This window comes from Asterias rubens, chromosome 12 (assembly GCF_902459465.1).
Source record: "Asterias rubens chromosome 12, eAstRub1.3, whole genome shotgun sequence".
In the NCBI taxonomy this organism is placed as follows: domain Eukaryota; kingdom Metazoa; phylum Echinodermata; class Asteroidea; order Forcipulatida; family Asteriidae; genus Asterias; species Asterias rubens.
In genome coordinates, this window is record NC_047073.1 from 3815682 (window position 1) to 3838774 (window position 23093).

Here is a 23093-nt window from a genome sequence, read left to right on the forward strand (position 1 = left end):
ATCTGTTTTTGCTTGGCATCGATGGCTTTTCAGTTTTTAAGTTTTTTTTATGCAAGTTGCCTGACACACAAGGCCTGAAGGCCACTTCAAGGTGTGGGCTACAATTTTTTTTGTTCAGAGGCCATTGCCACCTACTTCTAGGGCTGGAACAGGGTTACCCCTTTTACAGTCCATACGAATGTAGGCTTGGGTATCATCAATTCGAAGCCTGGCCGGTAGAGCAGAAAGCACTACCTCCCCAATTTTATGTAGCAAGTGTCACGACCGAGATCCGAACCCACACCCTGCTGATCAAACACCAGTGCTTGAATCCGGCGCTCTTAACCACTCGGCCATGACACTGCAAAAGTATGAATTATTCTGAAAACAACTGAAGCCATGCTTTTTATCTCTCTATAGATGGTTAGAACTGGGTAGCAGATTTCAGGTTTTTGTTTTGACAGACTGAGAATGCTGGTTATAAATGGAAGGATAACACAAGGCTAGAATCCTTGACAACCAAATCATCCATTCATCCATGAACAGCCTCAATCAAACCTCGTTAACCTGGGCCAAGTTTCATAAAGCTGCTTAAAGGGTGTATGTACTTTTTGTAGGACACAAATCACAATGTCCACAGATTTACACTAAACTTACACAGTTTGAAGATAATGATAGTAGAAAGCTTCCCTGAAAGTATTACGTGCTGAGATGCTGTAGTTTTTGGGAAATGACTAAAACAATGTCATGAAAATAATTTTCGTCTCATGAAACAAAAATTATTTTAAGCATTTACAAACGAATTTTCATGACATTGTTTTACTCATTTCTCAAAAACTACAGCACCTCAGAAAGTAATATTTGAAGGGAAGCTTTCTACTATCATTAATTTCAAACCCTGTAAGTTTAATGTAAATCTATGGACATTTTGAAAAAGTACCTAAATCCTTTAAGCAGGAAATATTCCAAACAAATTCACGCTTAGCAAAACAAGCTGGTACAATGACATGGTATTTTGGCCGATGGCTTTGTTCTGGTGAGCATACTTTTGTTGTGCTTACTTTTGTGCTTAGGCAGCTCTAAAAAAAAAAAAAAAAAAAAAAATGGGCCCTGGACAGACTGCCAGATTTTCCAGACCTAGGCCCAACCTCAAACAGCTGCAGAAACAGAGCAGAAGACCAGTCACAGGCAGTACACATGGCTGGTGACTTTATTCTGGTAAGCAGAATCGTTTGTGCTTTGAAATTGGGCGTTGACGCTTACCACATTAGCAAAAACCTGAACAATTTGACCACTTGTCATTTAAACCACTTTATATTTGCTTTTACTTAACACAGGGCTATTTTGGCTGGTAACCCTGTTCTGGTAAGCATAATTTTGTTGTGCTGAGCAACTTTTTGTGCTTAAGCAGCTCTATGATATGGAGCCCAGGGCTGCTTAAGCAAAAAATTTGCTTAAGCACGAAAATAGCTTGCTTGTTTTACACATGTTAGTGGCAAAGATTTCATGCCATGTACATTGCCTGTGACTAATATTTAGCTGTTGTCTGCTTAGCATAACAATTGAGTGGAGTCTTAGCCGGTAATCTGATTTTACAAAACAAAGATTTTTTTTGCTTAAGTAAAATCTTTTGCTTAAGCAGCTCTATGAAATTGGGCCCAGGTTTTTATGCAAAGTCAAGGCGTCATAATTTACCCACTTTATTGTTTTTCTGGAATCTTCTGTAGGGTTCAATGAGGAAGTTAGAGAAGTCTTTTACCTTCTCATCCCCGCGCACTTCATACTGTAGAAGAGGTAGTTTAGTGATGTGGAAGTCCTCATAAAGATCCTCAATCTGAAAAAAAGTAGATTTTAAACAAAGTCCAGACTTTAATTTTTGGGTGAACAAAGAAGAAAGTTTACTACAATCAGCTAGCCCTAGTTCACAAAATGAATAAACTAGAGAAATGACTAATTACTAAAAATGACTAGTGATACTAGCCGAAACTAAACAAAGTTAACGTGAGTATTGGCTGTGTTTTGTAGAAAATTCGTTTGATAAGTTAATTAATTAAAGTTAAGTGTCCGTTCATAAGAAAAAAAGAAGGTGTGTTTTGTTGGCCAATGAACCTGTAACGTTTGTATTAAGGATTTACTTAAATTCTTTTTAACTTAAAAGTTAAAAAGAATTTAAGTAATGTGAAGATGATCGTATCCACTCTGTTACACAAAGGCTTAATAGGTTTTTTTCAGGCTGAACGCTTTTGGTAAACATGATGTCACAGGGTACACTTTTTTCGCGAAATCAATATTTCTGAGTGCAGTAAAATTTTCTGAGTTTAAAACACAAAATTGGCAAAACTGAGATCACCTTCCTTTTATTTAGTCAACAGGGTTCTCCCTCGCACAAGGCAGCGTATCCGGTCGATCGATAAGCGCAAATTGCATGCCGATTTGGCAAACTTTGGCCGATATACAAACAAAAAATTCAAAATACATTAAATAACTAATTTAAAAAAAGTGTCCAGCTAAAACCATTAACATAATGCTTCAGAATTAAATGTACATGAGGGTATTCAAAACCAAGGTCAACACCAATAAGAAAACACTCTTAAGAACTTGTTAAAGTCCTGATATTATTAGCATTATTTAAATTCCGCAACACAATCTGCGACTGGAGTACTGTCGCGCAACACACAGTGGGCATACAATACAACTTGTGTCCCTGAGCGAGACACTTTCCGTGTAGCGCATTTGTTGCACAAGGCTGTATACTCCCCAGGGAGCTGAGATGGTTTAAGGAAAGATTTAATGCCCAGTGACCAGGGGTGATAATGTTGGAGCGCCTCGAGCCTCACAGAGTGACGGACCTGAGCGACGGACCTGAGCGCGATATAAGAAGCCAATATTAATGTAAATGAACCCAGCAAGCACCGCATCAGTTTGCCTATACAAGCAAACATGTAGCTGCTTTTGAGTGTTTCTGTGGTAGAAGCAGAAGACACCAGGCTTTTCCACGCACACTTGGCCTGGCTGCTTGGTTTGTTGACATTGTATTCACACTACAAGTATACAACTGTTATCGCCGATCGTTTACACTAAATTTGAAGGGGTAGTGTGGGGTCAACCTTGTCAAGTGGTTAGGCTGCAAGGACTTGCAATTACAAGGTAATGGGTTTCGAATCCCCCAAGCTAACCAGCTGGTTTCATAATAGCGGGAATACGTATTGACGTATTGAATTCTGAGACCCAATTATTTAGACGTCAATCATAGACATAATCATAGACGTCAATGTTTGTATGAGAAAGATTGGCTGTTGCCAGCTTGATGTTTAAATCCCCTAGCGGGAGTTTGCCCAGTTCCCTTTATAGGAAACTCCTCTTAACAAACGAACAAAGAAACAAAACCTACCTGATCTAAATACTTATGCTGCATCTTGATCCTGGCTGCGCACATCTTACACATGGATGTCTTCTCCTCACCCTCCTCTTTAAGGAGGAGTTGATTAACGATGATGTTGTGAGTGTCGATGTCGTTCTTGGCAAGTTCTTGGACGAGTCTCTCCGTCTCGTACAAGGAGAGAAACTCAGCGATGCAGACGCAGACAAACGTCGTCTGGTCCTGAAATTGAAAAAAGCGGAGATTTATAAAAATTATATTCAAAGTCTCCGACACTGTCAACACTGGGGGGGGGGGGTACCGTTGCTGACATCAATCTCCAAGACTTCTCACTCCTCGCAAACCTCTTGCCACCACCACACAAAGCACTTTTATCACATGCTACCGTGACCATTTCAAACACCTCACCAAAGTTGTGAATGCCCTTACCATCTTCACTTACAACAGCTGCAACCGTGGACAATTCTAAATCCAACCTAAAAAAATCCATCTTTTTCAACTTGCATTCTTTCATTCTTTGTAATTTTCAGTTTTGTCAAGTGCATCAATATTCTTAATGATTTCTTATAAGATTAAGCTTTCATCCTGGCCGAGCGAGCCACAAGCAATTAGGCATCGCTCAGACATAATAAATTGGGCACCTGGCTGAGTGATAAGCCGTTGGAGGTTTTTGGGTGATGGGCTGTTGAAAGATTGACAATGCGGAGGTTAGGACATGAACTGCAATATTATGGATTCTTCATGGTGAAAGTCCATTTAAAGGCAGTATAGACACTATTGGTAATTACTCAAAATAGTTATTATCATAAAACCTTACTTGGTAACGAAGAATGGGGAGAGGTTGATAGTATAAAACATTGTGAGAAATGGCCCCTCTGAAGTGGAGTAGTTTTCGAGAAAGAAGTAATTTTCCACGAATTTGATTTCGAGAACTCAAGTTTAGAATTTGAGGTCTCGAAATCAAGCATCAGAAACACACAACTTTGTGTGACAAGGGTGTTTTTTCTTTCATTATTATCTCGCAACTTCGACGACCGATTGAGCTCAAATTTTCACAGATTGTTATTTTATGCATATGTTGAGATACACCAACTGTGAAGACTAATCTTTTACAATTACCAAAAGTGTCCACTGTCTTTAACGGGATAGAATTATAGTATAAACGGGTCTACAGGGCTCGAATTGGGGAGGAAATTCCTCAAGACCACAGGGCTTGTGGCTCTCAACATTGTTACTGGACCGAAATTTATTGTACTGAACGATAACTTAAAGAATCTATCCCAGTTGAAAACGGGTCCCGTACTCAACTTCTTCAAGGGAAATAATCACCAATCATAGAGCACTTCCCAGTAACAATCAGCAAAAAATGGAAACACTGTTTGATTTCCTAAACAAGAGTTGGATAGAAGTTCAAGTGAGATGGAGGTTGTTTACGTGCCCTGCTCCTACCCAGGATTTATTCTCAAAACGATCCACTTGAAAGCCCCCTTGTATAAATAGTCAAGAGTTTCAACGGCTACAATTCTCTGAAGATTGTAGCATCCCCCTTTTAAAGCCATTGGATACTTTCGGTGAACAGTATTGTCCAAAGGCCCACACTTTATGTATCACAACTTCTATATAAAATAACAACCCTGTGAAAATTTAGGCTCAATCGGTCATCGGAGTCGGGAGAAAATAACGGGAAAACCCACCCTTGTTTCCGCACGTTTCACTGTGTCATGACTTGTGTTTACTATAAATCCGTAATTCTCGATGTCGAGAATTGATAGTTGTTTTAATGTTTCATCAAAAAGTAAAGCATTTCCTGGAATAATATTTCAACAGAAGTCTTTTACCATTACCTTCTGTAAACCCTGTAAGTTATTTGTAAATCTGTGAACTTTTATTTATTTTTCTGTTCCGAAAGTGTTTAATGGCTTTAACCATCGCTCATGTAGAAGCCTAAGTAGCGCAAACAGAGGGGAAAGAAAGCTGTGTCAATCCGACCCGATCCATGATATCAAACATCTGACGTCATCAGTTTGAGAATGCTAGATTGCTATGCTATACAAATAAGCTTATATACAAATAATCAAATCATGCGACTCCTGAATTGGTACTGATATAGGCCCTACGCAGTGAGCTTTCACATTAAAAAAAAAACGTTATATTTTTTCAAACTGCCGTTGTTGCTTGCGTTTTGTCTTTATAACGTAGTATTCTTCCCACACAAACAGTGTATGTAGATTAACAAAATGTATTAACACAGTGAATGGTTTACTTTGAAACCAGGCAATCCCATGTGGGTAAAAAAATATAACCCCAGGGAACAAGAAATAAATACGATAATGCAAAAAAAAAAAAATAATTGACAGATGCTTTTCACAATTCCTGTGAGAAATCAATCATCCAATAGGCCTACCAGGATAAAGAATATTATATAACACCCAAGCAGATCCTTGCCATTTGATTGGAGGAATGTCCATCATGTGATAGCAAATAAAAGTACCATTGCACGCTGCCAGCGTGCAATGGTACTTTTCGGATGGAACGAAAAAGCTGAGTAAAAACATCACTGCGTGCGCGTGTCTTTGGTAATGCAGCAGTGATACTGCAAGGCATATTTACCAGTAAAATTACTGTAGCATTCGGCGTCTGCTTGTCTCAAAATAGCTGTACAGAACGCACATTGTGACTGTTGGATCCAACAGGCCAACCCAAAGAGAAACGGGTGTAATTTCACAATTAAAAATTGTAGGCCTACGCTTTAACTGTTTGTTTTGAAAGATGTATCTTTCAATCAAAATGACAAAGATCTACTGGGATGTTATACAAAACAAATAATGAATGTTTTCCATTCGTGCAATGGTGCAAATATGTTCATTCGCTGAAAGCTGGAATGTTCCATTCAACTCGGCTCCGCCTCGTTGAATAGAACATTCCATCTTTCAACTCATGAACATATTCGCACCATTGCACTCATAAACATTCATTATGTGTATACTAATTTATAACGTGTCACCACAGGTAATTAATTGGAACAAGCTCAAGTCCACATACTACAAATGAAATTACATTCACACGTGTGTATCAATTAACCCATGAAGTCTGAAGCTAATTAGGGGCTGAGACTACAGCTGTTCAACACCTGTCATATACCGAGTCTGACTGAGTAGGTGTCAGAGAATGCAATATACAATTGTTGCACGCTGTGACGGGATCCATGGCGTTTTGTACACCCGAGGGGGAAAATGGCACCCGAGGCGAAGCCGAGGGTGCCATTTGCCACTGAGGGTGTACAAAACCCATGGACCCCAGTCACAGCGTGCAACAATTGTATATTGCATTCTCTGACACCTACTTTGTTATACCTTTGTATAATTGTTATTCCTCGTCTCGAAGTTCTGTTGTCATCTTCAAACATTATTACGACAGACCATTCATTGTTTAATAAGCAGACGAACAAGAAACAATTCCCCCGAATCCGCAGCTGTTACGTACACAGCGCTGGAAATCGACCAAGGAATGATCAAGGTGATGTACACCGGTGTACATTACTTTTCATGTTACCCGGCCCGTCGAGCCATGTAACATGCATTTTTGTTGCGCGTAACATGATTGGTTCTCGACCAATCAAACTTCACAGTTTGTTACCGAGGTATAACAATGATAAATGAACTCCTATGAACTCCACAGCACTTTTTGGAGGAAAAATCCATAAGATCACATGGCTGGGCAAATTTTAACAAGACCCGACTTGAAATGAAAACAAAATACATACATCCAAGGGACACATCTGAAGAGGTTTAAAGACACTAGACACTATTGGTAATTGTCAAAGACTAGTCTTCTCACTTGGTGAATCTCAACATATGCACAAAACAACAAACCTGTGAAAACTTGAGCTCAAATGGTCATCGGAGTTGCGAGATAATAATGAAAGAAAAAAACACCCTTGTCACACGAAGTTGTGTGCTTTCAGATGCTTGATTTCGAGACCTCAAATTCTAAATCTGAGGTCTTGAAATCAAATTCGTGCAAAATTACTTCTTTCTCGGAAGCTACCTCTCATCAGAGGAAGCTGTTTGTCACAATGTTTTATGTTATCAACAGCTCTACATTGCTCCTTACCAAGTCAGTTTTTAACAGTTATTTTGAGTAATATACCAATAATGTCCGGTGCCTTAAACTATTACAGAAGAATTGAAGAAGGATAGCGCGTCACGTGGGTGCGCATAAACCTTTTGTTAATGACCGGTAAAAAGTGTTAATTCATAAGCGTGACACGCGACCTTGCACCTGTTCTTATAAGACAGTTTCTTCATTCCTATCGGTCGAGAGCAACGGCTGAAACAGTTGTGCCACATCACGCGATACGCGCCACGCCCACAGCATTCCCTTTCAAGGAGTAGTTTACCCGATGACATCGCTCTGGAATTGCAAAGATCGGGGTTTGAATCCCACCCGAGTAAAATGCCTGTGATTTTTTTTTTCACAGGACTCAGGAAGTACTGAGTACACAGTGCTACACACATCGGTGTTTATGGGTAAAAACCAAAAATTAATATTCAAGCTAATTGTTTTGCTATGCAAAGTTGCTGGACGAAATCGCTCCCATTTTGAGCCCTACATAAGATTGCCTAACCCAGATCTGTACAAATTCACAAAGACATTTGAAAATGAAGAATGTGCAATTAGGGAGCAAGACACTCTTGGGTATTTCATCAAGATGTAAAGTGTTGAGTGCAGACTGAGGAAATGATGAGGATGAATGTTGCGGATGTTTGGGAAGACATCATAATTGAATGGGGGTTCTACTTTGCAAATTGTGTGCAAATATGTTTGAATTGCGGCCATTAGGCCTACTTTATAGAAAAATAGAATCAGAACAAATAAATTATAATAGTTTGTTTTTGGTTTTCAATTTGTTTTCTTCAGATCAAACTTCAGATCAAAAATCAAAAAGAAACAAGTTTGTGCCGGTACTTTTTATCTTTTCTGGTGTAATCCATAAAATAACAAACCTGTGAAAATTTGAGCTCAATTGGTCGTTGAAGTTGCAAGATAATATTGAAAGAAAAAAAAACCACCTTGTTACACAAAGTCGTGTGCTTCAGATGCTTGATTTCGAGACCTCAAATTCAAAATCTGAGGTCTTGAAATCAAATTCGTGGAAAATTACTTCCTTCTCAGAAACTATGTCACTTCAGAGGGAGCCGTTTCTCACAATGTATAATACCATCAACCTCTCCCCATTACTCGTCACCAAGTAAGGTATTATGCTAATAATTATCTTGAGTAATTACCAATAGTGTCCAGTGCCTTTAAGTAAATTTTATGTGGGCTTCTTGCCCTCGGTCCTTCAGGAGGGGAGAGCTTCAGAATGGCAAGGGTTAATGCATATAACTGATCAATCAAAGGTTTGACTTACTGGATCGTTGAAGGCTTCCCTGACGCTCTTAATAACAGGAACAGTGTCTTCCAGTTTACCCAGTACCTCGTTGGCGCTGATGTCTGGCAAACCAAGCATGCCTCCAATCTATAAAAATGATTTAATAATATTATAGGTTTGTTAAAAATATTTTTAAAACATCGCGGCCCAAGAGCTGAATTGTGTTTAAAAGACAACCAGCAAGAATTAAAACTTAAACATTAAAAAAGGAAATGTTTACAGAAAATATATAAATACAAATGAGTATGAGTTGTAGCAATCCAAAGATCTCCTTTAAAGGCAGTGGACACTATTGGTTATTACTCAAACAAATTATTATTATAAAACCTTTCTTGATTACGAGTGTTTTTACGAGTGTTTTGGGAAGAGGTTGATAGTATACAAATATTGAGTGGCTCTAATTTGTGGAATGGGAGGAAATTATTGCAAGGTAAAATTTGGACTGTTCCATTTCATGAGGCGAAGCCGAGTGAAATGGAACAGTACAATTTTACCGAGCTTGTCATTAGATACTTGTCATTTGATGTATTTTAAAAGTATAACATTATGAAAAATCACACAAGTTACTGACAACCCAAAAACATAAAGGGTCGCGTAGCGGCAACAATGCACAAATCGGATCACAACCTTTTGCACAGGTACTCCTTTGTTTTAGCAGCGGCGCGGCGGCGCTGTACTGCTCAAAAACATTGGGAACAAGGATGATCCTAACTGTTGAATGGGAAATGTTATTCCCCATGGGCGAATAAGTCTTTTTGATCGCCGGTGCAGATGGGAGTAATAGTGAATGTCACGTGAAGTAAGTTCCACCAATCAAATGACAAGGATCTGTATGTCAGTTATCTAATATAAAACATTGTGAGAAACAGCTCCCTCTGAAGTGACATAGTTTCAGAGAAAAAAGTAATTTTCCACGAATTTGATTTCAAGACCTCAGATTTAGAATTTGAGGTCTCGAAATCAAGAATCTGAAAGCACACAACTTCGTGTGACCATGGTACGACAAGGGCGTTTTTTCCCCCATTAATATCTCGCAGTTTAGACGACCGATTGAGCTCAAATTTTCAAAGGTTTGTTATTTTATGCACATGTTGAGATACACCAACTGTGAAGACTGGTCTTTGACAACTACCAATAGTGTCCATATCTTTAACAGTGGTCCGCTGGCCAATTGCCAGTTAAAACACCAGAGGACCAGACAAAATTAACTTTAAGTGGTTTGACTGTCTAGTTCGGTGTGGAATAACTTCTTTATTTCATTTGAATTATTGACCAGTGAAAAGGATGATGGACAGTGAAATGACAAGCTAACTTGTCCTGCTGGCAAGTCGCTGAAAAAGTTAAGGGCAAACCCTGTTTGAAAATTCCCTCTTATATAACTGTAGCGGTCAAATCTGTCAGTCCAATAATTGTAACACTGGTAACTAGGACATTTATTGCATTTGTTAAACCATCTCAGCTCCCTTGGGAGTATACTATTGCATTTGTTAAACCATCTCAGCTCCCTTGGGAGTATACAGCCTGTGCTGCTAAATATGAATTTGCTACTTCAAACACAAGAATCATCTATGCCCTCAAAAGCAATCAAACGGTTCCAAAAACTGAAGGTAAACTTTTCCCTTAAAGGCAGCTTGGACACTACTGGTAATTACTCAAAATAATTATTAGCATAAAACCTTTCTTGGTGACGAGTAATGGGGAGAGGTTGATAGTACAAAACATTCTGAGAAACGGCTCCCTCTGAAGTAACATAGTTTTCGAGAAAGAAGTAATTTTCCACGAATTTGATTTCGAAATCCTCAGATTTAGAAATCGAGGTCTCAAAATAGTGTCTTGAAGTTCACTTTTGAAATATTGGGCATCCTTCGTGACATCCTATGCCTACCTGTTGGATGAATGGGTTGAACTGATTCTTGAGTTGTAGGAGTTTACTAAGACCTTTCTCTGCTAGAGCTGGGAATGAGAGCAATCTCAGCGTGTGTCCTGTTGGCGCAGTGTCAAACACAACCACAGAGAAATTCATGTTCTTCACCAATCTATGAGAAATAAAAAGCCAATAGTTACAGCCCGGAAACAAGATTAATGCTTCACTAGAAAGAAAAATATAAAAAAATAACATGGTATGGCTAGTCTTTGTTAAAGGAACACGTTGCCTTAGATCGGTCGAGTTGGTCTTTGAAAAGCGTTTGTAACTGTTTGTTGTAAAACGCATACAGACGTATGATTAGAAAGATATTTTAAAAGTAGAATATAATTACCCACGCATATTATTATTCGAAATTGCGTGGTTTTCCATTTAATTACCTCATCAACTAACACGGTCGGGCATTTATGGGAGTCAATTTTTTATTTTTTCCATAGAATTTGGGAAGGTACTGAGTAGGTCTATACAGTAGACATGGGCGAATTATTTGAATATCCGGTTAATGGCGAATAGGTTTTCCTATCCGTAACCGCGAATGCCTTTTTTTTTCTTAACCGGATATCCGCATAGGGCGCGAATACCTATTTACAAACCGGATAACTCTGTAATTACAACCGAGTAACCGGATATTTTGTAATATCCAAATATCCGCGGACGTCGGGCGACAACTGATATGAATGTTTTGTCTGAATCCTTATGAAACTTCTATCAAGACAGCATAAAACAGCATAAATTAAGTATTTAACTATGCTCACCTCCGTGAAGAGTTAAAAAAATGACATTTCTGACGTAATTTGTTCAAAAATTACAAAAGTTTTCCTTCACGTAGAGTCAATCACGATCAAAAGAAAAAGCAAATCGCCATCTTTAAATTAGATCCGGTCATTTTTATGAATGAACTGAGTGACACTGTCTAAAACTAATATCAATCCGCCCATAAGATCTCATTCACAAACGCCCTCTAGTGGCGAAAAAACTATTCGAATATCCGGTTAATTTCGGATAGTTGGCCAGCGGTATCCGAATAGCAAAATTTCACTATTCGCCCAGCACTACTAAACAGTTCTCACACAAATCGATGAAAGGATAAAACCAAATAGTATCTAAACTTATTAGTTTGAAGTTTATTATTTTTTATATTTCAATGTTTGGGAATGAGAATAAATCTTACTTCATGACTTCAGCAAAACTGACTGCCTCGTCGATACCAGGAAAAGCTCCCATTAGTTCCTGCATTAACTGTTTTCCAACAGCCCATGGACCTGTAGAAACATCAAATAGAAAAAAAATACAAGCTCTGAGTTCCTGAAAACTAAAATTCAAAGAGAAGTCATTCTGATCACAAGGATAAAACACTTTTCTGCAAATACAGCTTGCTCAGATCAGACGCGGAATCAAAGATGCATTTGATTAAAGGCAGTGGACACTATTGGTAATTACTCAAAATAATTATGAGTATAAAACCTTTCTTGGTGACGAGTAATGGGGAGAGGTTGATGGTATAAAACATTGTGAGAAACGGCTCCCTCTGAAGTGCCATAGTTTTCGAGAAAGAAGTAATTTTCCAATAACTTGATTTCGAGACCTCAGATTTAGAACTTGAGGTCTCGAAATCAACCATCTAAACGCACACAACTTCATGTGACAAGGGTGTTTTTTTCTTTGATTATTATCTCGCAACTTCGATGACTGATTGAGCTCAAATTTTCACAGGTTTGTTATTTTATGCATATGTTGAGATACACAAACTGTGAAGGCTAGTCTTTGACAATTACCAATAGTGTCCACTGCCTTTAAAGGGTTTAGGATGAGGCAGTTTATAAAAGGTTTCAACAAGGATTTGTATTCATTGTACCCAGTAACTTTTCTTTTGTGAACCTCGCCATCATTTTGCTCCACACCGGATCTGAATGCATCTAAAGGCATATTTAGACAGCATTAAAATCACTAATCCAGTTTAGCCAGGTTCACACTTCCTGCGTATGCGATACAAGTTTTGACGTCAGAAGGGCTGTTTGCGCAGCGAGTGTTTTGCAAGAGTTCAGCGCAATTATTCAGTGCAAATACGGGCTAGTGGCCCAAATTTTTACAGATTTTTTTTCTCTACATATTTTGGGATACACCAAGTGAGTGTATTTGACAGTTACCAATGGTGTCCAGCAATCAATTTCACCAAACTTTTCCTCGCTTAGGATTAATCTTAGGACTTACGACAAGCCCAACCTTGCACTGTAACATGCAATCCTTAAGATTAATCCTAAGTTAGGACTAGTTACTCATTCTAACTCGATAAGGATTAATAATCCTATCATTGCACCGTAACATGCAATCCTTAAAGGAACACATTGCCTTGGATCGGTCGAGTTGGTCTTTGAAAAGCGTTTGTAACCGTTTGTTATAAAATGCATATGATTAGAAAGATATTTTACAAGTAGAATATAATGATCCACACAAGTATCACTCAAAATTGCATGGTTTTCCTTTTACCTTGTCGACTAACAAGGTCGGCCATTTATGGTGACTCCCATAAATGGCCGACCGTGTTGGTGCGCAAAGTAAAAGGAATACCATGCTGTTTTGAGGCAAATTTGTGTGGATCATGGTATGCTACTTTTAAATCATCTTTCTAACCATTATGTATTTTATAACAAACGGTTACAAATGCTTTTCAAAGACCAACTCAACCGATCCAAGGCAACTAGTCCTTTAAGATTAATCCTAAGTTAGGACTTGTTACTCATTCTAACTCGCAAAGGATTAATAATCCTATCCTATCAGAACCACCCCAACTCATTAGAGATAGTCGTTACGTGGTGTTACCGCAAACCTTTCTATATCGTATTTCCACCATGCGAAGTTTCAAATCCTACTAATTCTATCCTTGCACCGTAACATGCAATCCTTAAGATTAATCCTAAGCTAGGAATAGTTACTCATTCTAACTCGATAAAGGATTAATAATCCTATCGTTTTGTGAAATCGGCTGCAGTGCCTTAAAGGTTATGAACATGTTATTTCTGAAATAAATAAATTTATTGAGCGACCCTTACTGTCATCATCAAAGTAGTCGTCCGGTAGCTCTCCTATACCGAGGTTCGGATCAATCTCCATGGCGAAGAGGTTGGTGTAACCACGAACTAACGTTGGCACCTTGGAGAACTTCTGATCAAAAGTATCCGAGATGTTATGAGCGGGATCCGTAGATATGATGAGGACGGACTCACGGTGCATTGAAAGCTGAACAGCTAGACTGCAGCTGGAAAGAAAAAAAAAAAAAAAAAAAATATTTAGAAATATTAAAAAAATTTGGAAAAAAAATGTATTATTTTAATCAGCCTCTACACAAATCATCCATTGTTTAGGTTTTTTGTACAACGAATAGCCGGTTGGCGGGCAACACTGAAGCTCCACCCGACCTGAGGCGTACATCATGTATCCTCCTCTTACCAGTTTTCACGGTATTATGCCTTTTTCTTTGAATTGGGAAAATAATAATGATGCAATATATCAACCGATGCCCTAATTACCTTCATTTGTTTATAAAAACTTGATGGACATTGAAATTTTCACACCACACACCGATCTTCAATGACTTCACCTGGTCCCATTTGTTTTGAGTTTTTCCTGTTTTGAATGGTTTCCCGGTGAAGCCATACGTGGAAGAAATATCTGCAGTGACTGCAAGTGCTCTGTGTATGACTCTATAGCCAACAGTTGTCTTCATTTTATTCAAAATATTTTTTATGAAATTTTAAAAACAACCATGGTAATTTGCAAAAAAACAAAAAATCCCCTTAATATTTCTAATAAAGCGTAAAAATAAAAAGTGATAATTGAATCACAAATCTGATGTTTAAATTTTAATATTTTTAACAGTATTAATACGAGGGTAAAAAACAAAATCTCAACATTCTTTAGAAAGTAATATAAGAATGCTCAGCAGAATGCTCAGCAGAATGTTCAGTCACATGATTTGATCATCGTGAATTGACATAGTGTTTGATGAAACCTTTTCAGTGGGCAATTTTTTTAATATGGCCTCAACATTATGACATATTTTTGTACCTTGTACTTTTTGTAGAAATAGTAATGCCTAAAATACCAAACTTTTTGCATTTACAAAAATACAGGTGCAAATAACCAGTGGAGCCTTACATGTTTCTAAGTTTTGGTCAAGGGGGAGAGGCAAACTGGGGAGAGGAGACTCTTTGCTTGGCAAATAAACAAAAAAAATTGTATCTAGGGACTGTTTACATCACACTCAGAGAGGTAAAAGATTTGCCACGCTAATGCGTAATGGGACGCCTTGGAAACAGGACGTACGATACAATATGGGTGTCAATCTCAATTTTGTTTGGAAATTTGTGTCATTTGGCTCTGGGCTCTGGTAGGTGTTTGTCTTTTTTTCTTCAAATGGTTTGCACATAGGAGAATAGTGTTACTGTTATACCATAGAGCAAGGAAGTATCTTCCTTGCTCATCTTCCTTGCGCTATGCTGTTACTGTGCTCTGTGCTACATGCAAACCCTACATATGATATCACGTGCGAAAACCGACTGTGTACAACTTCCTGCATTACAACAACAAGCACATGACAAGATGACGTGTAACAAATCTGACGGCTTAATTAAACGCTGATTTAATAATTTAAACAAAGACGACCTCAAATTATTAAAACATACCTGCATGTTGTCTTTCCTACTCCTCCTTTTCCTCCAACAAACACCCATTTCAAGGAAGTCTGGTCGATGATATTCCGCAAGGAAGGTTCGAATGAGAGCAAGTCGTCGTCATCACTGTGGGTTGCCATCTTGATTTCGTCTATCTGATAACTTTATCACAAGAGGGCGGTATTTATGCTGTGTGCTCAGCGGCCTGTCTCGACTGCAACAACACTCCTGGCTGAAAAGAGATGGTAAAAATTATCAAAGTTTGAGTCTTGGTGAGACACATTACTGTTCAATTTTAAGTAATAGACGTACTATAATTGGGATTAGGAAAAAGTGAAGATTCCCCCACCCTAAAAAGTGAATTTTCCCAATCCAAACTTCAACCCGGTTCAACAAATGTCATAAAATGGAAAGCTTATAGGTGCAAAATTTTAGGCAAATCCCAAAATTTCCGCAAAATTTGAGCACAAAACCTCGGGTAAAATTATGATAACATGTCAAATATTGCACAATCACACAATAATTCAACTTGACCGCCGGAGTATCAATTAAAACATGAGTTAATAACAGTTATTGTCATCCTTAGTTTGTGTGCACCCAACAAACCTCATAATAAAACACTAAAACAAATCGAAAGCAAAAGTGTCTCGTACTCCACCCATTGAAACTTGAAATCAAATTATAGTGGCGGACAACTTCAAAAACTGTTTCCACTCGCCACCATGCCGTTACTGACTGGGTGTCCGCATTTTCATTGGATGGGATCCGGCTAAACTTCAAATTAGCGGCCAATGGCCATTTAATCCCCTCAAAATAAAAAAGTTTACCTCACAGATCGCACGCCACTAGAAACGAGATCGACTTTCTTGTAGCCTTTACTACCACAACCAAATGAAAACGTCACAAAAAGGTCATATTTTTATCTTTGACAAAGGACCTTTGTAGGCCTAAAATTTTATTGGGTCAGAAACATCAAAGGGAAAATTTAATGTTTCGAAATGCGGCCAGCTAGTTGGAATTCCAACATTAGGGAGCAATATTTAACAATGAATCCAGAACCCTCGATTTACAATTAACAGCGCTGGGGTAGTTACTTTTGAAGCTTGTCGCACGATTGTTCGAGGTGCATTGTACACACTCCAAATATATATCGAGAGAGAGTGGTCACAAGTAGCCTGAACGTCTGACGTCATTCTTCGAGGCTCCTTGCGGATAAAGACAGGGGCCCAGGCTAGGTCACAAGGATGCTATAAAAATAGAAGGGCGACCTCAATCTACTTTGGCCGGGCAAGCCATTTGAGGAGATTGTATACTACTTGTCATGTGAATGGGAGGAATGCCTCATGGAAACTGGCAGCGAGTCGGTTTTTAGAAAAAAGGCACCATTCTAGTGAAGTTTACTTGTTTGGAAATTATATTCTGATTTGTTTTCAAGAGGCTGAGAGATTTTAAAAGATTGTTGAGTATTATTTTGAATATTAACCATTTAGCATTGGTTACTATTTAGTTTGGTACACCCCCTCATATTATTTCGAGTGAGCAGCCCAGCCGTTTTCACTTAGCACGAAAGACATTTTTAACGACTTGTCCACAATCCTAAAACCGAGTCGTGGGTTTCCAAAAGGACCTTGGAATGTCACCAGTGTTTTGCACCACCAAACCTACTATTAATGAGGTGAGGTAACGCTCATTAATGTTTGGAGAAAAAAAAGTCTCACAAAAATAACACGGAGATCAAAAATTCATTGTCACGTATAAGTTGATTAATATCCTGTTACCTTTACAGTTGACCTGTTAACGCTAATTGTAAAAATTACACATTGGCTCTTACCAACAACGAGGTCGTTTTTAGTCTAGCCATGCGTGCGCTCATTAATAACCAAAAACACAGAGAAAAGGGGCTCGGCAGTAATTGGTATGAGCTTTTTATTATTGATGTTTTCAAAAGCTACAGTGTCCATTGTGTGTTCATTGTATTACCCTTTGTTACACTGAGTTATGAGTTATTAGCCACCGGTGGAACGACTGGGGAAAATACTAAATATTAATATTGTGCGCTAAAGGAAGTGGACACTATTGGTAATTGTCAAAGACTAGCTTTCACAGTTGGTGTATCTCAACATATATGCATAAAATAACAAACCTGTGAAAATTTGAGCTTCATCGGTCATCGAAGTTGCGATGTATGAATGAAATAAAAAACACCCTTGTCACACAAAGTTGTGTGGTTTCAGATGCTTGATTTCGACACCTCAAATTTTGAATCTGAGGTCTTGAAATCAAATTGTTGGAAAATTACTTCTTTCTCGAAAACTACGTTACTTCAGAGGGAGCCGTTACTCACATTGTTTTATACTATCAACATCTTCCCATTACTCGTTACCAAGAAAGGTTTTATGCTAATAATTGTTTGGAGTAATTACCAATAGTGGGCACCGCCTTTAAACAAAGAGAAATGAATGTGTTGAGCAGGTTGAACCAACGCCCTCCAGATTAACGTGATGACGCTAAGATCCACCTGTTTGGTCAAGATCCACCTGTTTGACAACCCAATTTCAGATTTTAATCAATTACTAACGAATTCATCTCATAAAATTAAGTATGGTCAGTTAGAAATCTAGGTCATTAGAACAGTATCAAACAACTTCCGTGTCAGAATTTACCTTTGTTTCCTTTGCACGGAGGCTCCCACAAAATGTTCGAATAAAACGTATATAGGGACTCATTTACAAGGTCTATTAATAAGGGAGTAAAAGGGTAGCGACGAGTTCTTAAACGGCCGTTAAAAACCGGCAGGGTCGTTGCCTTGAAAAGTTATTAATTTTTTTTTTCAAACCTCGAATTTTCAAATGTCAAAGTGTCTATAATTGTATCTTTTTTTTAAGTTTTATTTTTAACACAAGGGCATTTATGGGAATAAAAGAGTATAGTAACGTATTGTTAAACGTCTGTTTATCACACGGCAACGACACTGCCGGTTTTACACAGCCGTTTAAGAACTCGTCGCTACCCTTTTATATAGCAATCAGCACTATAATGCATTTTTAACATTGTTTTAAAGACAATGGACACTATTGGTAATATTGTCAAAGACCATTTTTCTCACTTGGTGTATCTCAACATATGCATTAAATGACAAACCTGTGAAAATTTGAGCTCAATTGGTAGTCGAAGTTGCAAGATAATAATGAAAGAAAAACTTCGTGGAAAATTGCTTCTTTCTCGAAAACTACGTTACTTAAGAGGGAGCTGTTTCTCACGATGTATTATACAATCAACCTCTCCCCATTACTTGTTACCAAATAAGGTTTTATGCAAATCAATATTTTGAGTAATTACCAATAGTGTCCACTGCCTTTAACATTGTGAAATATGTTCATATGATAATGTGAGCGATTAACTCTTATTTAACAGAAATAATTGGACGGCCTAAAAGGGCAAGCTCTACAATATAGAATGAAAAATACAAATCCCAGCTTTGGGATTCCATTTTGGCGTTCGCAGACAAACAAGGTTATTTTTCGACGTGTCGCTTTAACCATGTATGTACATAATAAACACACTTTACTGTCGAGACTTTGAAGTTGCCGCCTTAATTTCATTATCTATAACAGCGGTTTGCTTACAACTGTGTTAATGCAAAACTCACACATTTTGAAGGTCTGTTCGTGGGATACATAAACCTCATGTAATGGCATTTTGGTTGAAGTGAATTAATCAATAGACCTGGTTTTAAGACGAACCACCGAGAGCTGTTTACAGCAGAATGCAGACTTATGTGCATGTTTATGGATGAAAGCATCATTTTGCAAACGTGTATTTTTTGTACCAAAACATGCATGAACACTCATAGGTAATAGCGCCAATGGCATGGGTGCGTTTTTGCGTCGTAAGCAACACTTTAAGTGTGGGTTTAATTTGGGCATTTATTACCCGCTGGCTTATGGCCATAAAATCGTACCCTGCAATGGCCTGGCCGGCCATTTTTTTCTTCGAAAATGCCCGCCAATTTCGTATAGGATATAGAGTGAACAAACACAAAGTTTATTCATGAACATTGTATGGCGCCATATTACATGAAATGGCGTTGGGTGCGTTTTCGCGCCGTACAATAACTGTCTCGATTGAATTGGACATTGATAAACTACTGGCCACTGGCTGAATCAGTTTTTTTTTGATATACAGATTTAACGTATCCCTGCATGGGTCAAACGGGAAAAAAAATCAAAATGGCCGCCATTTTGCACAATGCTGATTTATAATTTAAGAAGTAGGCGGTCTACATCATGGAATAATGTTATACGTCTGGTTAATGTTACCCAACTGTACCCGAGTATAATTCCTATATTCTTACATAAAATACATTGCTTATTTAAAAGGTTATACATCAAGGGAATTTTGTTTTTAGCGCGTCCTCTCTGCCTTGAGGTTTGTACTGTCCCACCCCTTCTCAAAGACGAGCTCATCAAATGCCAACCCCCTGACCCACGCAACATGAAGAGGTAACACTCCTCCATGGGTGTTAAACCATCAGATAATCTTTAATAAACTCGAGGGGACATCCTAAATGTCACGACCAAAGCCCCCGTCGATCCGGAGGAAATTACCCGCTGAAGTTTACCCTCTACTCACCACAAGCTTCCGACGTCTCAAGAAAATCTCCCCTAAAGATAAGTGTTTACTTAAAACCCTCCTCCCCTATAGGAAGTCGATGAACATGACCAAACCCCAGGCTCTGTTGACTTTTCAGTGAGTGTAGACTGTCTTAAATTACAAAGAAAATGCATTTATATCTTTGCCTTTAGGAAGCTGTAGTGTTTACAATTGTACTCGGTGGTGGGTCTGTACTAAGAGACCAAACGGCACGTGGACGAGCACATAGCCCCAGTCCAATTATGACTAATATAATATGAACGAAGGCCTGCCCGTCAGCAACTACCACATTATAACACCAAAATCAATACTTCACGCACAGTTTCATGTTCCTATGGGATAAGCCCATGCGATGTTTTCAAGCCAATGAAGCGAGGAATTGAAAAAGTCATCTTTTCTGAAGACGAGAAAATAATGAAGTCTCTTCCCTAAAGAAAGCAAACAAGAGTACATCTGCCCCGGTGTCTGTCCCTCTGAAAGGTCCATCCCTCCAACAATCACAACGTCTCGACAACAAGACTAGACGCACGCCTACATCTTACCCAGTGCCTCAAAGAACACTTTCAGAATCCAAGGACTAAGAAATCCACGACAAGCAGAGACGATAAGTTACGAATCATTGGAAGTTAAGGCCGAGACGACCGGAATAATTTGTATTGAATTGCTTCATTGGAAGAGTCCAGTGTAAAAGAAGTGTGAACAAGATGACTCAAGCCACAGCCACTACCGAAGCCGTTTATGCTTGACACTGCCCCGCTAAGATCACGTATAGGAGTCCACCGCATCATACGACGTGCTTGGACTATCGAGAAAGTAGTCCCGATGCCTATAGCTGGACGAATGAATATTCTGAATGAACATTCACGAAGGTCGAGATTTATTTTGTTGCTTAGCAGAATTTTTGTCAGCTTTATGAAATTGGGCCCACTACACGTCAGCAAAATCCTCACGAAAAGTCGTAGCCGCGTGTTGAGTCGCCACCATTTTGGATACGACCCAAAGGACGTGTCACACGAGGAGGCAACCAGTTCCACGCAATCTCAAAGAATAAAGCCACAAATGTATTTGTGGATCGTGAGCTAATGTTCGAAAAAGAAGAAAAAAAAGACTCATGTTCTACCAAAGGGGTCCTGCAGTTGGTTGCCTCCAAGTTGCCTTTAAAGGCAGTGGACACTATTAGTAATTACTGAAAATAGTTATTAGCATAAAACCTTTCTTGGTGATGAGTAATGGGGAGATGTTGATGGTATGAAACATTGTGAGAAACGGCTCCCTCTGAAGTGCCATAGCTTTCGAGAAAGAAGTAATTTTCCACGAATTTGATTTCGAGACCTCAGATTTAGAACTTGAGGTCTCGAAATCAACCATCTAAACGCACACAACTTCGTGTGACATGCGTGTTTTTTTCTTTCATTATTATCTCGCAAGTTCGATGACCGATTGAGCTAAAATTTTCACAGGTTTGTTATTTCATGCATATGTTGAGATACACGTACTGTGAAGGCTAGTCTTTGACAATTACCAATAGTGTACACTGCCTTTAAAAGTTGCCTCGTGTGACATGCAAGGCTCTTAGGTTGGAGAGGTTCGCGGAAGAGACATGTGTAAAGTATAACATACTTGTACCGTAGGGATAGGACCGGGAATATCACCTCCCCGCAAAACAACATAACAGTACATGTAATAGTCACCGTATTCTTGACAATGTCAGAGGTCAGAACGTAATGAGTCCAGTTTCTATGCATCAAGAACTTTCGAAAAATTGAGACTTGTTAAATAGATTACGTGTAGCAAAGCACGAAGGTTTTTCTCTCGTTCACCCATTCATTATTATTTATAGACGTGTATTTGTGATACCTAAGCAAAAACTGAGAAGGACACCAGTAATATGCTTGTATTCAAGACAGTGTACACTATTGGTAATTGTCAATGACTCGCCTTCACATATTCATAAAATAACAAACCTGTGAAAATTTGAGCTCAATCGGTCATCGAAGTTGCGAGATAATAATGAAAGAAAAAATAACCCTTGTCACACGAAGTTGTGTGCGTTTAGATGGTTGATTTCGAGACCTCAAGTTCTAAATCTGAGGTCTCGAAATCAAATTCGTGGAAAATTACTTCTTTCTCGAAAACTATGGCACTTCAGAGGGAGCCGTTTCTCACAATGTTTTATACCATCAGTCTCTCCCCATTACTCGTCACCAAGAAAGGTTTTATGCTAATAATTATTTTGAGTAATTACCAATAGTGTCCACTGCCTTTAACCTGTCTCTGCTAAGCAATGTTTTTCTGTGCTTACAGGCTTTGAGAAATTGGACCCTGTGTAGAACCTAACACACTTGTACCTCCCCACATTACAACATCACATGCAATAATCACATATTCTTTTCAAGGTCAGAACGTAATAGTCAAGTTTCAATCAAGTGCATTCTATCACAACCCGTATCAAACGCTCAAGGAATTTGTGAAAAACTGAGAGACCAGTATTAGATTACAACTTAACAAGTACCAAGCACGAAGGTTCTTTACCAGTTCACCCATTCATTATTTATAGACGTGTATTTGTGACACTTAAATTCATTTATCACAAGGTCATGGCAATCTGGGCATGGTTGTAATTAGTTTCCTGACGCACTTTGCAAATTCTCACACACAGTGAGAATACAATAAAACATCAATAATGAACTGACAAGGTCCTGTCGCTTTTGAAGTGGAATGATGTATGGTTACACGTTGATTATGATGATCATACAGATGATACTGCCTCAACTCTCTTCAAACAATTTTTTTTCTCCCCCACCCCCTCCTCGCAATGTTGTTTAGCAACAATTTCCCTCAACGATTTTTTCAATCCCTTTTTTTACATTAATTTTTGAAGAACAAAAATTCCCCATTTTAGCACTCAGACAGTGCCAACTATGTAGTACAGAAGAAAAAGAAATGCCAACGGGTCTCATGCCCACAGCACAAGCAAAATTATCGTCAATAAAATGTTTAACATCTATTAAAAAATTGTTATTTAATCCAAACCGATTAACTGATCTCTCGCCT

At 38.5% G+C, this 23093-nt stretch overlaps 1 protein-coding gene across 1 annotated transcript; it reads right to left on the minus strand.

Moving 5' to 3' along the window:
• Positions 1-1574: 1574 nt before the first annotated feature.
• Positions 1575-15614, minus strand: LOC117297781 (ATPase ASNA1 homolog). Its single transcript, XM_033780930.1, has 7 exons — positions 15399-15614; positions 13767-13972; positions 11888-11978; positions 10678-10828; positions 8772-8879; positions 3371-3580; positions 1575-1813 (listed from the first exon to the last, which is right to left on the minus strand). Exons 1-7 carry the CDS (start codon positions 15524-15526, stop codon positions 1664-1666), a joined length of 1044 nt encoding a protein of 347 aa, XP_033636821.1. The 5' UTR covers positions 15527-15614; the 3' UTR covers positions 1575-1663.
• Positions 15615-23093: the final 7479 nt, after the last annotated feature.

Excerpts from the sequence above, each read along its gene's own strand:
- LOC117297781 (XM_033780930.1), bottom strand. The coding sequence starts at position 15,526 with ATGGCAACCCACAGTGATGACGACGACTTGCTCTCATTCGAACCTTCC. Across the intron at positions 11,979-13,766 it reads CGACTACTTTGATGATGACA|GTCCATGGGCTGTTGGAAAA; the intron begins GTAAGGGTCGCT and ends ATGTTTCTACAG. Across the intron at positions 8,880-10,677 it reads TCAACCCATTCATCCAACAG|ATTGGAGGCATGCTTGGTTT; the intron begins GTAGGCATAGGA and ends TCATTTTTATAG.